The sequence below is a fragment of the Aotus nancymaae genome, unplaced genomic scaffold (assembly GCF_030222135.1).
Source record: "Aotus nancymaae isolate 86718 unplaced genomic scaffold, 86718_ANA_hifiasm-v0.15.2.pri h1tg000028l, whole genome shotgun sequence".
Lineage (NCBI taxonomy): Eukaryota > Metazoa > Chordata > Mammalia > Primates > Aotidae > Aotus > Aotus nancymaae.
In genome coordinates, this window is record NW_026988441.1 from 39,087,361 (window position 1) to 39,101,318 (window position 13,958).

Here is a 13,958-nt window from a genome sequence, read left to right on the forward strand (position 1 = left end):
TTACATGGTTTAAAATTCTGAGTAGTTGAGTGGGGTGCAACCCCGGCCGGCGCCCGAGCCCGCCTGGCCCTGCTCCCTGAGTCTGGGGCCGCGTGCGGCGTCCCGCTGGCTCCTGTCGCCCTAGGGGGCACCCGCGGCTTGGAGGTGGCCTCTTGGGGGCCAGGGACACGAGGACAGGAATTCACAGCGAGCGAACGCCCAGGGCGTGCCATGGCCTGCCCCGCCGGGCTGAGGGTCGCCTGAGCGGCCAGCTGTCCTAGAAGGGGGCTCTGGGCCGGCCCTGTGCCTGCAGGAGGCTTTCCACGAAGGCCACGTAGTCCTGGCTCCGCCCCGAGTCCTCCGTGGTGAGCGGGGTGCCCACGCGCGGGCGCTTGGCGGCCTTGGCCTCCTCCCCCAAGAAGGCAGGCTCCTGCGGCGCCCCCGTGCTCAGTGACTGCGGGAGAGCGGAAGTGCAGTGGTTAGCGTGGCTCTGCGCGGCCCCGGCCACTGTCTATGGCCTCTGAGATGAGCCGGCCAGACACAGATCCCTGATCGCTGGGGCTGCTGCTCGGCAGCTCCTGTCTTCATGCAAACCCCTGATCCTGCCAGTGGAGGGAACGGTCCCGCACTCCACCCCAGCCTCTGGCCCCTAGTGGGGTGGGAGCCCTGGCTGGGGCTGGGACCGTCTGTCTGTCTGGCAGCCCCATCTGTTCCCTGAGGGACCCCTCTGCAGCTGAGCAGCTGTGCCCAGGAGCAGGCACCTCCCCCGTGGGCTCTGCCCCTCAACGCCTCCCCTCTGCATTAGGAAGAAAATAAAGGAAGCCGGTGAGGGCCGTGGGAGGGAAAGCCAGAGAAAGCCGGCGCGGCCCCTGCCTCCAGAACTCTTGCTCCCGTTTAATAAGGAACAAGCTCAGGAAAGCTTTCGTCAGCCTCCAGCTTGGGCAAGCTACTTTGCCTGTGCCCCGAAACCTGCGATGGCTGAGGCTGCCCCTTGCAGGGCTGGGCGGCGCTGGTCCCACAGGGCACAGGGGAGTTGGTGGGTCTGCTCTACATGGATGACAAGGGGAGGGGCCGGGGATCCTCCAATCCTCCCTCCCCACACAACGGGCATCACACAGGAGCTGTGCACCTGGGCTCAAGGGAGAGGAAGGGTCTCCTGCCAAGAGCCCAGGGGCCAGCTGTGCTGGGGCGGAGCCAGCGGGACGCCAGCAGAGGTGCGGGAGGAGGGGGGTGGCCCACGCCATCGGGAGCCGCAGTCCATGCCCTGCCTCGTCCAAGACAGGCTCCCTGAGAGTCACCAGCAGCCACCGGGCCGGCCTTGCGCACTCACCAGCCGGGAGCGGACCCTCTTGGGCAGCTCCTCCTCCAGGGTGAAGATGTCTCCTCGCTTCACCGTCAGCTGGGACCCGTCCTCAAACTCCACCTGCAGGGGGAGTCAGCTCTCAGGGGCCCCGCACGGCCAGGCTGGCAGGTGCTCCGGGCAGGCCCCGACCGTGCGAGCTGGGAGCCTGGCCCCTTGGGTGCATGGGGCCCGCAGGAGGCCACATGCAGCCACACCGAAGCTCATGTCCACCTCTGACGCCGCTTGCAGCAAACAGGATCAGCCTGAGGGCCCTGCCCCATGGGGCAAGGATGGTGGAGGATGGGACAGCCTGGGGCAGTGGGGGGCCCAGCAGTCCCCACATGGAGACAGAGCCTCACTCCTCACTTCCTCCCAGCTCGACAGACATCTGTCTCCATGAAGACACAGCCCCAGGAAGAGGGGACAGAGTCACTGGGTGGGCACAGAGCGGGACAGAAGGTTCAGTGCCCTAACAGGGCCTGGGAGGCAGGTGAGGCCAGGTAGGGGGATGTGGGGGCCTGAGCTCGGGAGCCCCCAACCAGAAGGTGAAGTACAGGGCCCCTGGCTTATGTGTGGCCCCTGAAAACTGCTCAGTCACCTCTTCTCTTCAATTCAGAGACAAACCACGCCCTTCCAACCTCCCCAGCTGGTGTCCTGTTCCAGGCCTGATTGGCGAGGGGCACTAGGGCACCCCGCTTCCTCCTCGTTAAGCTTGGTGCCAGCTCAGGCTCACAGAGACTCTCTGGGGGACTCTGGCAACATGACACTGTCCTGTGAAGGGTGTGCCAGAGAGGGGCGTGCGTCTCCAGGCCCACTTCATAACTGCGATAGGCCCGTGTCCCCGAGCCAGGAAAGGGGCCGTGGTCACTCCCTGGCTCTAACGACCATTCTGCTCTGGGGGGAGAACGTTCCCATCGCAGAGGACTCGCTTTCCATGTTTAAAAACTCAAAACAAGCTGGGCATGGTGGCGTGTGCCTGTGGTCCCAGCTACCCAGGAGGCTGAGGTGGGAGGATTTCTCGAGCCTGGGAGGCTGACGCTGTAGTGAGCTCTAATTACGCCGCCGAGCCCCAGTCTGGGTGACAGATCGAGACTCTGTCTCAAAACAAACAAAACCCACACACTAAGACCATACAGATGTGTCTGGGGTCAGATGTCCCAGGTGGTGTGCAGGGTGGAGGCCGGGATTGCAGCCCCTCCCTCTCAAAGCAGGCACAGACCCTGCCTCAGGGCGGCCAGGCCTGCTGGTCACTGTGACTCCTCCAGGGATGGAGATGGGGTGGGCCCTGGGGACGGAGTGTGTCAGCTGGTGGTGGGAGGAGCAGGGCTGGGAGTGCCCAGTGTGGACTCTGGGATGGCTGGTCGCCTCTGGGCCGTGTCCTGGGGCGACAGCACAGATCTCTCGGGGATGTGTGGAGGAGGCTGCCCGGAACCGAGGGCCCGAGGTACCACCCTCTGCCCTGTCCCTCCCATCTCATTTGTAAAGGGAAGCCACCAGAAGGTCCCTTCCCAGCGCCTGTCCCACGAAGAGGATCCAGGTGGAGGAGTCCCGGTGTCCGAGCCCTGGAAGGTGATTCCCACCCCCAGTGTGGCAGGGGCAGCAGCGGTTTTGGAGCTCCCACCCCAGGGGTCCGAGGCCCCACCCGGAGCCCTTCCCCAGCTCCCCGGCCCCGAATCGGTCTCTTATGCTTCCGGCAGGTGCTGCACACAGTGATTCAGGCACGGCACAGAAGCGGCTTTGCTGGGAGGAGAAGGCATGGTCTAGAAACTCAGCTCAAACTGGCTCAGATTTCTGGGTCAGGAAGACTGGGGAGACCCACCCCAGATTCTCAGGAGCACAGAGCCGCCTGGGAGGGTGGCACTCACACGGCCGGGTCCAAGTGGGCTCCCGGGGAGCCTCTGTGCTCAGGTCATTTGGGAACTGTGGGCTGACTGGAGACTCACATCGGTTTCCTCCAGAGGCCTCCCTGGAACCTGCGCTTTCACTACGAGTCTCCGTGGGGCGGGTTCTGAAGGCAGCATTTGCTTTTTAACATTTGGAGAAAACTGGATACAGTTTCAGATGCAGGAAATGAGAGAGGCACGTGCCTCCGCCCAGGCTTCCCATGGGGACATCGTGCCCGGCGCTTCTCAGAAGCATCTTAAGGGTCACGTGCGGGGAAAGGTGCTGTGTGTGTTCTGGACAGACTGGGGGGCTCCTGGAGCCTTGGCGTGGGGGTCTCATCCACACGTGCGAGGGAAAGGTGCTGCGTGTGTTCCGGACAGGCTGGGGGGCTCCTGGAGCCTTGGCGTGGGGGTCTCATCCACACGTGCGAGGGAAAGGTGCTGCGTGTGTTCCGGACAGGCTGGGGGGCTCCTGGAGCCTTGGCGTGGGGGTCTCATCCACACGTGCGGGGAAAGGTGCTGCGTGTGTTCCGGACAGGCTGGGGGGCTCCTGGAGCCTTGGCGTGGGGGTCTCATCCACACGTACGAGGGAAAGGTGCTGCGTGTGTTCCGGACAGGCTGGTGGGCTGCTGGAGCCTTGGCGTGGGGGTCTCATCCACTCGGTTCTGCAGTCACCAGGGCCCGCCGGAGCCCCCGCTAACCAGTCCGCCCGCAGGCCCAGCCTCAGCCTCAGGAGCGTGGCGGGCAGCTCCGGGCCACCTCGTTGGCCACCACAGAGGGCGTTCCCAGGATCCTGTGGCCGAGGTCCCCGCAGGCAGGCGGGCGTTCCACAGTGGCTTGCCGGCTTCCGATACCTCCCACTCCTGATTTCACAGTCCCTGCCCCTGGGCACTCTGGAGACGTGACATTTTTTTTTGAGACAGGGCCTTGCTTTATTGCCCAGGTTGGAGTGCAGCAGCACGATCTTGGATCACTGAACTTCAGCCTACCGGGCTCAAGTGACCCTCCCAAGTAGCTCCCAAGTAGCCTCCCAAGCAGCTGGGACTACAGGCCAGTGCCACTATGCCCAGCTAATTTTGTGTTTTGTAGAGGCAGGGTTTTGCCGTGTTGCCCAGGCTGGTCTCAAACCCCTGGGCTCAAGCGCTTTGCCCGCCTCAGCCTCCCACAGTGCTGAGATCACAGGCCTGAGCCCCACACCTGCCCGGCTGGCATCATCTCATTACTGACTGTCCCAGTAGCTGGGCTTCCTTGGGGCGAGCTCCCCCGCAGTCCGACCCCGGCCCCGCCTGGGCTCTGGTGCTGTGACGACAATCCTGGGAGCCCCCAGCACAGTCCGCTTCCGTTCCCCGCCAGGGCAGGGCTGCTTCCGTCGGTTCTTCTGTGGGACGTGTTGTCAAGACCCACCCTGAGTTTCCCTTGTCATTTTCAAGCGTGGCTGTGCTCTGTATACATTATAAATGGCTACTTCATTCGTTCACGTTTCCCATCGTCTTCATAGGTTTCTTGAGGGAAGCGGGGAGACCGGGACGTGTTCGGCCTGTCTCTGGAGCAGACTTCCACCTCGTTCTAGAGATCCTGGCTCAACCTCCCCTCCTCGGAGTCTAGTCTGACCTGCCTGGGCCGGACTCCGAGGCTCCAGGGCAGGCAGAGGGTCTTGTCACCATCACACAAACCCCCATCCATGTCGCCGTGTACTGCACGCACCAAATGCTTCCCAGCAGAGATTTTTTTTTTTTTTTTTTTGAGACAGCATCTCACTGTCGCCCGGGTTGGAGTCCAGTGGCTCAATTACAGCTCATCGCATCCTCAACCTCCTGGGTTCAAGCAATCCTCCCACCTCCTGAGTGGCTGGGACTACAGGTGCACACCACTATGCCCAGCCAATTTTTAAAATTTTCTTGTAGAGCTGGCCGGTGGGGGGGTCTCACTTTGTTGCCCAGGCTGGTCTTGAACTTGGCGTCAAGTGATCCTCCCACCTCAGCCTCCCAAAGTGTTGGGACTATGGACGTGAACCACCGCACCCAGCCAAAAATTCCACACTTTTAAATAATTTCTCTTCCACAGTCATGAGAAGAAACTCGCTACCAATTTGACAAAAAAACCATTCCAGAGGTACTGAGCTGTACACTCCGAAACGGTGAAAAGGTGAATTTACGTTAAGAATTGCGAAGCTGTCTCGGAGGGAAATGTCACCCAGTGGAGGCCCCTTTTAGCTTTGAAACCAACATGCCCTGTGCCTCTGCACCAGGCAGGCCCCACAGGCCCCGCTCACCTGGTAGATGTGGCTGGTGACGGAGGAGATGAACTTGGCCTTGTAGAGGTTGCCGTCGGTCCACCGGAGCTCCACCAGCTCCCCCTCGGAAGGGGGTCCCAGCCGGACGCAGTCCCTACTCTGCAGGGAGAACAGGTGGGAGCTGAGGTGCTGGCCACACTACGCCAGGGGTTTTCGCTGGGCTTTTGACCCTCCCCTGTGCCGGCAAGCAAGGTTTTCTGCCTGCAGCCCCATGGCCGGCCGAGGGAGCCCAGGGGCAGGTGCGCAGGCCCGGCTGTGGGTCATGTTGCACTGATCAAGCTTTCTGCTTTGTTTCTGCACGGCACAGTGAGCAGTGCTCTTCCTGAAGGGGCCTGGGGACAAGGGGACCCCATGAAGGGATCTGCAGTCAGGCTGTTCCCAGCTTCCCCCACCACCCCTGCCCCCACCCCACAGCCCAACTTCTCCCATCACCCCCCACCCACGCCCCATAGCCCAACTTCCCCCCACCCCCACCCCACACTCACAGTGATGCTCTCGGGGTACAAGTTGTCACTGTAGGAGCCGTCGTCGAAGTTCACTTCGTAGCAGGTCTGCGTGGCGGCCCCGATGACGCGGCAGCGGTAGTACAGCCCGTTACGGTTCTTGGTGATGACCACCTGGCCTAGGGACACGGCCCTCAGGAACTGGACCTGGGAGGGTGCAGAGGGTGTGGGGGCAGGGGGACAGTCAGCACAGGCACCGGCGGGGGCGGGGAGCCGGGGACGAGAAGGTGGGCAGGCACTCACCGCGTGACCCCCCGACTTGTGCTTGAGGCAGGTGATGGAGACCACGTAGGGCCAGTCGTCCGGCTCCATGAGCACCCCGGCGGCATGGGCGCAGGTAACATGGAAGGACGTGGAGCAGTGCTCGTAGGAGCACTGGATGCAGGCGCCTGACACCTTCTTCATCCGCTTCCGGCAGTACACACATTTCTGGGGATGGGGACACAGGCAGGGGCATGGGGCTGGGAGCTTCCCTACAGACCCTGGAGTGGAGGCTCCAGCCCCTCCCAGCACAGCCTTCAAGGGAGGCATTGTGGGAGGGGTCTGGTGCTCCGCCCGGCAAGGGGCCTCCATCCCAGTCCAGAGCCCGAAGCCTCCCTGGCAGAGCCCTCCGGACCCCGGGAAGCAGTAGTCACTGGGGCACTCAGGAGTGCCCCCCCATCCCCCTGTGTGTCACTGACTGCTGGGACGGACTCTGAGGAGCCCCATGTGGTGTCGCTCAGCCAGAGAGGAACCACATGGCGACAGAGATGTATCCTGGGGGCCCCACCGTGAGTGCAGGCGGCCGGCATGCGCCAGATCGTGGGACCTGGCATCTGCAACACCAGGGTGGCAGCCCACAGACAGGAAATGGACTCAGCCCATAGACACAGGAAGTGGACTCAGCCCACAGACAAGGAAGTGGACTCAGCCCACAGACAAGGAAGTGGACTCAGCCCACAGACAGGAAATGGACTCAGCCCATAGACACGGGAAGTGGACTCAGCCCATAGACACGGGAAGTGGACTCAGCCCACAGACAAGGAAGTGGACTCAGCCCACAGACATAGGAAGTGGACTCAGCCCACAGACACAGGAAGTGGACTCAGCCCACAGACACAGGAAGTGGACTCAGCCCACAGACAAGGAAGTGGACTCAGCCCACAGACAAGGAAGTGGACTCAGCCCACAGACAGGAAATGGACTCAGCCCATAGACACGGGAAGTGGACTCAGCCCATAGACACGGGAAGTGGACTCAGCCCACAGACAAGGAAGTGGACTCAGCCCACAGACACGGGAAGTGGACTCAGCCCACAGACAAGGAAGTGGACTCAGCCCACAGACACGGGAAGTGGACTCAGCCCACAGATAAGGAAGTGGACTCAGCCCACAGACACGGGAAGTGGACTCAGCCCACAGACACAGGAAGTGGACTCAGCCCATAGACACAGGAAGTGGACTCAGCCCACAGACAAGGAAGTGGACTCATGGGCACCAGGGTAGGGGATGGGGATGACTGGTAATTTTTTGTAGAGGTGGAGTCTGGCTATGTTGCCCAGGCTGGTCTCAAACTTCTGAGCTCAAGGGATCCTCCCTCCTTGATCTCACAAAGTGCTGGGATGACAGGCGTGCGCCACCGTGTGGGTCCTTTATGGCGGATTTTAACAAGAAGCCCCGCAGAGGAGCCTGCGTGATGAGGAGGGAGCACTGCATTGGACCTTCCAGCCGGTGGGGCTCACGCTGTAGCACCTGCCCGAGTTAGCACTGGGCCCTGGTGGCTGCCACACCTGCACCGGGCCCAGCTAAGCATTTAATACGTGGCACCGTCACTGCTCCATAAACCACGCTCAAAAGCCAGATAAGCCACAGGCTGCAGCAGCCGATTGACAGCATCAAAATCCCATTATCGAACCGTCAATACCCAACTCTGCTGTCACACGACATGCGCCACACAGCCCTCCAGCGTGGCCTCTCCCTCCTGCAGATCGGCCTGTGTGTAGGAGTTGCAGCTGTGCTCCCTGGGGGGCCTGGGGGTGGGGAGAGGCCCCGCCTGGACACTGTCCGGTGGGGTTGCTGAGCCGTCTGCGACACATCACCACCCACAGGCGTCCGCCCCTCAACCCAGGCCCAGGAGAAACCTGCCCCTGGGGCAGTCTGGGTTTGGTGTACAGCACCATCCCCTTCCGTCCTGTAGTGGCAGGCAGCCCATGCCCCTGAGTCTCCACGCTGTGAAGAGCGTGCCCCAGGACCCATGGGGCCATTTGTCAGGAGCTGCACTTGGGGCCACGGCCGCCCAGAGCCACCCCCCAATGCAAGGTCCTGGTCACACCATGCACTGCGGCCACGGGAGGTCAGGCAAGTGTTCTTCGCTGCCACCTCCCTTCCCTGGAGCTGCGGTTTGAAGAGCCACTTCCAGTGCTAGCCTGGCCCAGGGCAGTCACATGACATGTGCCATGAGCCACGGAGCCCTCCAGCACAGCCTTCTCCTCCTGCAGAGCTGCCGGTGTGTAGGAGAGGTGGCCAGGGAACCGGGATCTATGGCCCCTGTGGGGACTAGAAGAGCCCAGATATCAGTGTTTGGTTCACAGTTCACAGCTCAGTGCCCTTCCTCGGAGGCCACAGGGCTGTGAGGATGATGCGTGGTGGGCTTTGGAGGTCTGCAGGGCGCCACGGACTAGAGGAGGCAGGTGGTCACCACTGGGTGCCACCCATGACATCGTGTCCTCAGCCTGTCCCACACTGGGGCATAAGGCTGTCTACCAGCCTGCTTTCACAAACAACCCCAACCCCTGAGGAGTCGAGAGCACCCCACCCATGACCGAGCCCTAACCCTCCAGGCAGGGCAGTGGCAGTGTGGAGAGCTGGTGCAGCTGCCCCTCCTGCTGCCCTGGAGCTGCCTCCTCCCATCCCAGCCCCTCCCAGACCTCCCAGCTCCTCCAGGGAGCTTCTGCCCGCTGCCAGGAGCCAGCCCTGCGGGTAGCTGAGGGAGCTTCTTAGCTGCACACCTTGAGAACCTGGTGCTAACCTGGCCCAGGCAGGCAGGCGGCCGGCCAGAGGCCCCTGACTCACCAGGACTGCCTGCAGCCCCGAGCCAGTGGCTCCGGAGTCCCAGAGACAGACTGATGGACAGGGAACCAGGAGTGAGCACCCGTGCCTGTGGCCTGCCCGTGGCCCGCGAAGGTGGGTGGGTGGCTGGGCGAGCAGGAGTTAACCGCCGCCTCCTTGCAAAGCTCCATTAAGCAGTACAAGCGGGCCTTGTGTAAAAGGATTTTTAATTCATCGTTACAAGCACCAGTAATGAAGAGGCTGCATTCTGGAAATGTCAGATGATCCATAAGGCGTCGGGGCAGGAGGATTTATCACTGGCGCCGCGCACCGCGCCATCACTCCACCTGAATAATGAGGCCTTTTATGCCCGAGTTTGTGGACTGAGTCACTGGTGCCTTGGAAGCATCACCCTCGGGCTGCTGGCTTCCTAATCACCCGGCTGTGCCCAGCCGTGCCTGGCCACGCTGGTGTGACCTGCTTCACGCTCTACCCCATGATCGAGGTCTCCCCTTCCAGATAAGCCTCGGTGACTGCCAGCGTGGCCCTGCTGAGGTGGTCCGGCACCTGTGGGCTCCAAGCGTGGCATCCTGGCCCGCCGGGCGCATGGGCACCTAGCACCAGTGCACGGGAGCCTGGGCTCCATGGCGGGCATCAGTCCGACCCTCACGGGTCTCCCCAGCAGACCCACTCTGCCAGCCGGATGTGTCTGCTTCCAGCCCCACCTCCACAGGAGCCTGAATGTCAACACCAGGCACTGTGTCCGCGGCTGGAGGATAAACCAGGCAGGAAAACCTTGCAGGATGCTGCGGGGTGCCACAGACTGCAGGCCCAGCCTCCAGGGGCCCATGAGACACACGTGCGGAGGCTGGAGGGGATGGGGACAAACGTGTCCCCCTGTCAGCACTGACTCATGCACAGCCTTTACTGGGGACGTGGGCCCACCCTCCAGGGGCCCACGAGACACGTGTGTGGAGGCCGGAGGGGATGGGGACAAATGTGTCCCCTCATCAGCACTGCCTCATGCAGTGTGGGCCTGGCAGTGTCTGCCCTTCACTTTCTCTCTCTCTTTCTTTCTTTCTTTTTTTTTTTTTTTTTGAGACAGTCTTGCTCTATCACTCAGGCTGGAGCGATCTTGGCTCACTGCAACCTCCAACTGCCTGGTTCAAGCAATTCTTCTGCCTCAGCCTTCAGAGTAGCTGGGATGACAGGCGCGCGCTACCACGCCCGGCTACTTTTTTTGTTTTTAGTAGAGATGGGGTTTCACCATGTTGGCCAGGCTGGTCTGAAACTCCTGACCTCGGGTGATCCGCCTTCCTAGGCCTCCCACAGTGCTGGGTACAGGCGTGAGCCGCCGCGCCCGGCCTCCTCATCTCCTTTCTGGGCCAGATCCCAAGGCTCCGCAGGAAGCTGATTTAAAGGGCCAGCCGAGCGTCATTTTCCAGCAGGAGGGGACAGCCCCAAGTGCTGTGTGCACAGGTGGGCTAGAGGCTGTGAGGCAGAGGCGGCCCTGCGGGGCTGCAGTCCAGGCCATGATCGGCCGAGCCCTCCGGGCCCCGGGCCCCTCACCTGCACAATGGACAGTGTGGGGCAACCTCACAGTCTCTCACCGCACGGATCAGATGCAGCAAGGGACACTGAGGGTCCGGGGACGAGGCTGCAGACTCGACCAGCCCTGAGCAGCCGCTCATGCTCACATGGGGTGGTCCATGCTTTAAGGGAGTGGGCCCAGCTCACATCACTGCAGCCCTGCATGGCGGGACCGCTGCAACCCCACAGCACAGAGGGGAACGCCGAGGCACAGTGAGGGTGAGCAATCTGCCCCTAGTGCACAGCCAGCTGGTGGCCAGCAGTGGCCACTCCCTGGCTGCCCTGTGGCTCCAAGGGGTTCTCCCAAGGGGGGCCGTCACCACCGAGAGCAGAAGGAAGCCTCACAAGCCCCCAGCATGAGTCCCGCCACACTGAGGAGGCTGCGCTCACCTACAGGGGAGCCACAGTGTGCACCGAGCATGGAGCGGCAGCGCTCCTCCAACTCCACCACAAAGGCCAAGCCACCTGGGCACAAAACGGGCGAAGGAGGGGAGCAGATGCCTCTCCAAAGACGGCATGCAGATGGCCAGTGGGACCCTGCAAAGGTGCCCAGCATCACCGACTGTCAGGGAAACACACGTCAAACCACAGCAGGACACCAGCGCGCAGCAGCTAGGGGCTGCTACAGAAGAGTCCAAGGCAGGTGTGGGTGAGGATGAGTCAAGAGGAGGCCCCGGCACCCCGGGTGGGAATGGGAGTCCGTCCAGCCGCAAGGGACAGCAGTTTCCTCCAGTGCTAAAAACAGAGCTGCCCGGCGGCCCGGCGGTCCCACTGCTGGGTCTGTGTCCACGGGAAATGACATGAGAATCCCCAAACCACAACCGCACTCCCACATCCGCTGCGGCGCAACGCACAGAGCCGGAAGGCAGAGACACCGACGGTGCCCGCATAAACGCAACACGGCCCATCCACACGGCACAACGTTACTCAGCCACGGAAAGAAGAAACTCTTGCCATATTTGGGTTGAATAAATATGGATGAACCTTGAAGACATCATGCTAAAGAAAGTCGCCACTTGAGCCTGTAATCCCAGCTACCCAGGAGGTCAGGGCAAGAAGATCTCAAGGCCAGGAGTCCCAAACCAGCCTGGACAACATAGTCAAACCCCATCTCTTAACAAAAAAGTTAGGAGTTAACCTAAGTTTTTGGTGTGTGCTCCTGGTTCCAGCTACTTGGAAGGCTGAGGTGGGAGGATTGTTTGACCCCAGGAGTTTGAGGCTGCAGAGAGCTCTGACGGCACCACTGCATTCCAGCCTGGGCAACGGAGTGAGATTCTGTCTCTCTCTCTCTTTTTTTTGAGATGGAGTCTCGCTCTGTCGCCAGGCTGAAGTGCAGTGGCACAATCTCGGCTCACTGCAACCTCCACCTCCCGCATTCAAGCGATTCCCCTGCCTGAGCCTCCTGAGTAGCTGGGACTACAGGTGCCTGCCACCACACTCAGCTAACTTTTGTATTTTTAGTAGAGATGGGGTTTCACTCTATCTCTGGTTGGCCAGGATGGTCTCGATCTCCTGACCTCCTCATCCGCCCGCCTCGGCCTCCCCAAGTGGAGACCGTCTCTTAAGAAAGAAGCCAGTCGCAGAATAAACACTGCACAATCCCACTCACATGGGCTCTATAACACCGGCAAACACATAGAAGCAGAGTGCCGGGTGCCGGGGCGGGTGGGGGTGCTGCTGCTCAGCAGGTGTGAAGTCTCAGTGATACACAACAGTGAACGGGCTGCAGAGCCCTGCTGCCCACTGGGCCCGTGATGGATGCTGTACTGGACCTCAGATGCTTGTTAAGAGGGTAGCTACCATGCTAAGCATTGTTACAATTTTTTTTTTTTTTAAGACAGGGTCTGGCTGTGTCGCCCAGGCTGGAGTTAATGGTGCAATCACAGCTCACTGCAGCCTTGATCTCCTGGGTTCAGACGATTCGCCCATCTCAGCCTCCCAAGCAGCTGGGACCACAGGTATGCGCCACCCTGCCTGGCTACTGTTTTTCATTTTTTATAGAGATGGGGTTTCACCATGCTGCCCAGACTTGTTATTAGAAAAACCACCAAATTCAGACGGCCCGGTTGTATAGGGGCGTGTGCAGCGCCTCGGCTTTTGTAGAAAGGTGTGAACCGCGTGGGGTGCTCGAATCTGCAGAGCATGGCCGAGGCGCATCTGACGGGCCTGCTTGTCTGTGGCGCCCTGGATGCCTTTTGACCTTTGTACCTTGTGCCTCAGCGAACGATTCAAAAAGGAACACACCTGCTAAAGTTGGTGTGACTGGCTTCCTGAGAGCTGCCCAACCCCGGGGAGACGCAGAGCTTGGAGGAAAGACCGCTTTGGACCAAGCAGGTGGGGAGCTGGGCCTGGCCGGCGGGTCCCAGAGGTGTGGGCAGGGCGGGCCTCAACCACAAGGACCTACCAGCTTCCACCGCTGCTCGGGGATGGCGCTGATGTCCACCGGGTGGCGCTCGATCACGTTCAGGAAGCGTGCCTCGGGGACGGCGATGGCGCAGATCACGTGGATCCACCTGGCAGGGCGGGGGGGTGGGGTCAGGGGCGCTTCTGAGGGCCTGGGCCAGCCACAGAGGGGCTGCGCGTGATGCGGCTGTCAGCTGGGTCAGGGCCTAGGGACCTACAGGGAGGTCAGGCATGTGTTCCTCTTCGGCCCCGACCACCCCATCCATGACACTGGGTGGTTACACGAAGGTGACGGCTGACCCCTGGGCACTGGGGTCACACCCCATGGAGCCTCAGCCCAGGGCAGGCTCCCGTCCAGCCCCCCAGCCCCCCAGCCCCCCAGGCCCGCGCCTGGCGCCACATACCTCCTATCAGTGGTCATCTGCAGCGCACCTCCTCGCAGGTTGCACAGGCAGCACTCCTGTGGAGACCAGACAGCCGTGGGTGAGTGTGGCTTGGGCAGGCTCCCCGAAACGCAGCGTGGGGCCTGATCCGCCAACTGTCCCCAGCCCACGGTCCTTATATTTCAACTAGCAGCCACCGAAGTGATAGCCGGAGTCCCTTGGGTTCCACCTGCTCAGGGCAGAGGTGAAGGAGGTGGAGGAACCCAGGCCCATGGAGGGGAGGCTGCAGCCCAAAGTCATGGCCCAGAGCTGAAGTGGGGCCAGGGATCCGGCCTCTCAGAGCACCAACCCCGCCGCAGGGAGCGAGTTACCGCAGTCCAGGCGTGGGCCGCACACCGGGAACAAGTCCAGCCTTCGTTGACCAGCTCGGGACGGATGCCATAGCAACCTGGAAGACAGCGGGGCCAGCTGAGATCTGGGGAGCGGGTGAGACTCGGGAGGAGGTGCGGGTAACTCAGGGGCCGGCGTCTGCACGTGGGGTGACAGGGCCTCCAGA

The 13,958-nt window shown here is 61.7% G+C and overlaps 1 protein-coding gene across 5 annotated transcripts in view; it reads right to left on the minus strand.

Moving 5' to 3' along the window:
* Nucleotides 1–256: 256 nt before the first annotated feature.
* Nucleotides 257–13,958, minus strand: part of KDM4B (lysine demethylase 4B) — a 177,022-nt gene continuing 163,320 nt past the window's right edge. For all 5 annotated transcript variants that reach the window (XM_021676633.2, XM_021676631.2, XM_064382046.1 and 2 more), the window contains 8 exons: nt 13,774–13,850; nt 13,424–13,479; nt 13,021–13,129; nt 6,244–6,429; nt 5,983–6,147; nt 5,477–5,596; nt 1,310–1,402; nt 257–433 (listed from right to left, as the gene is read on the minus strand). In XM_021676633.2, coding sequence (XP_021532308.2) covers nt 257–433; nt 1,310–1,402; nt 5,477–5,596; nt 5,983–6,147; nt 6,244–6,429; nt 13,021–13,129; nt 13,424–13,479; nt 13,774–13,850 — 983 coding nt within the window. The remainder of the gene's footprint in view (nt 434–1,309; nt 1,403–5,476; nt 5,597–5,982; nt 6,148–6,243; nt 6,430–13,020; nt 13,130–13,423; nt 13,480–13,773; nt 13,851–13,958) is intronic.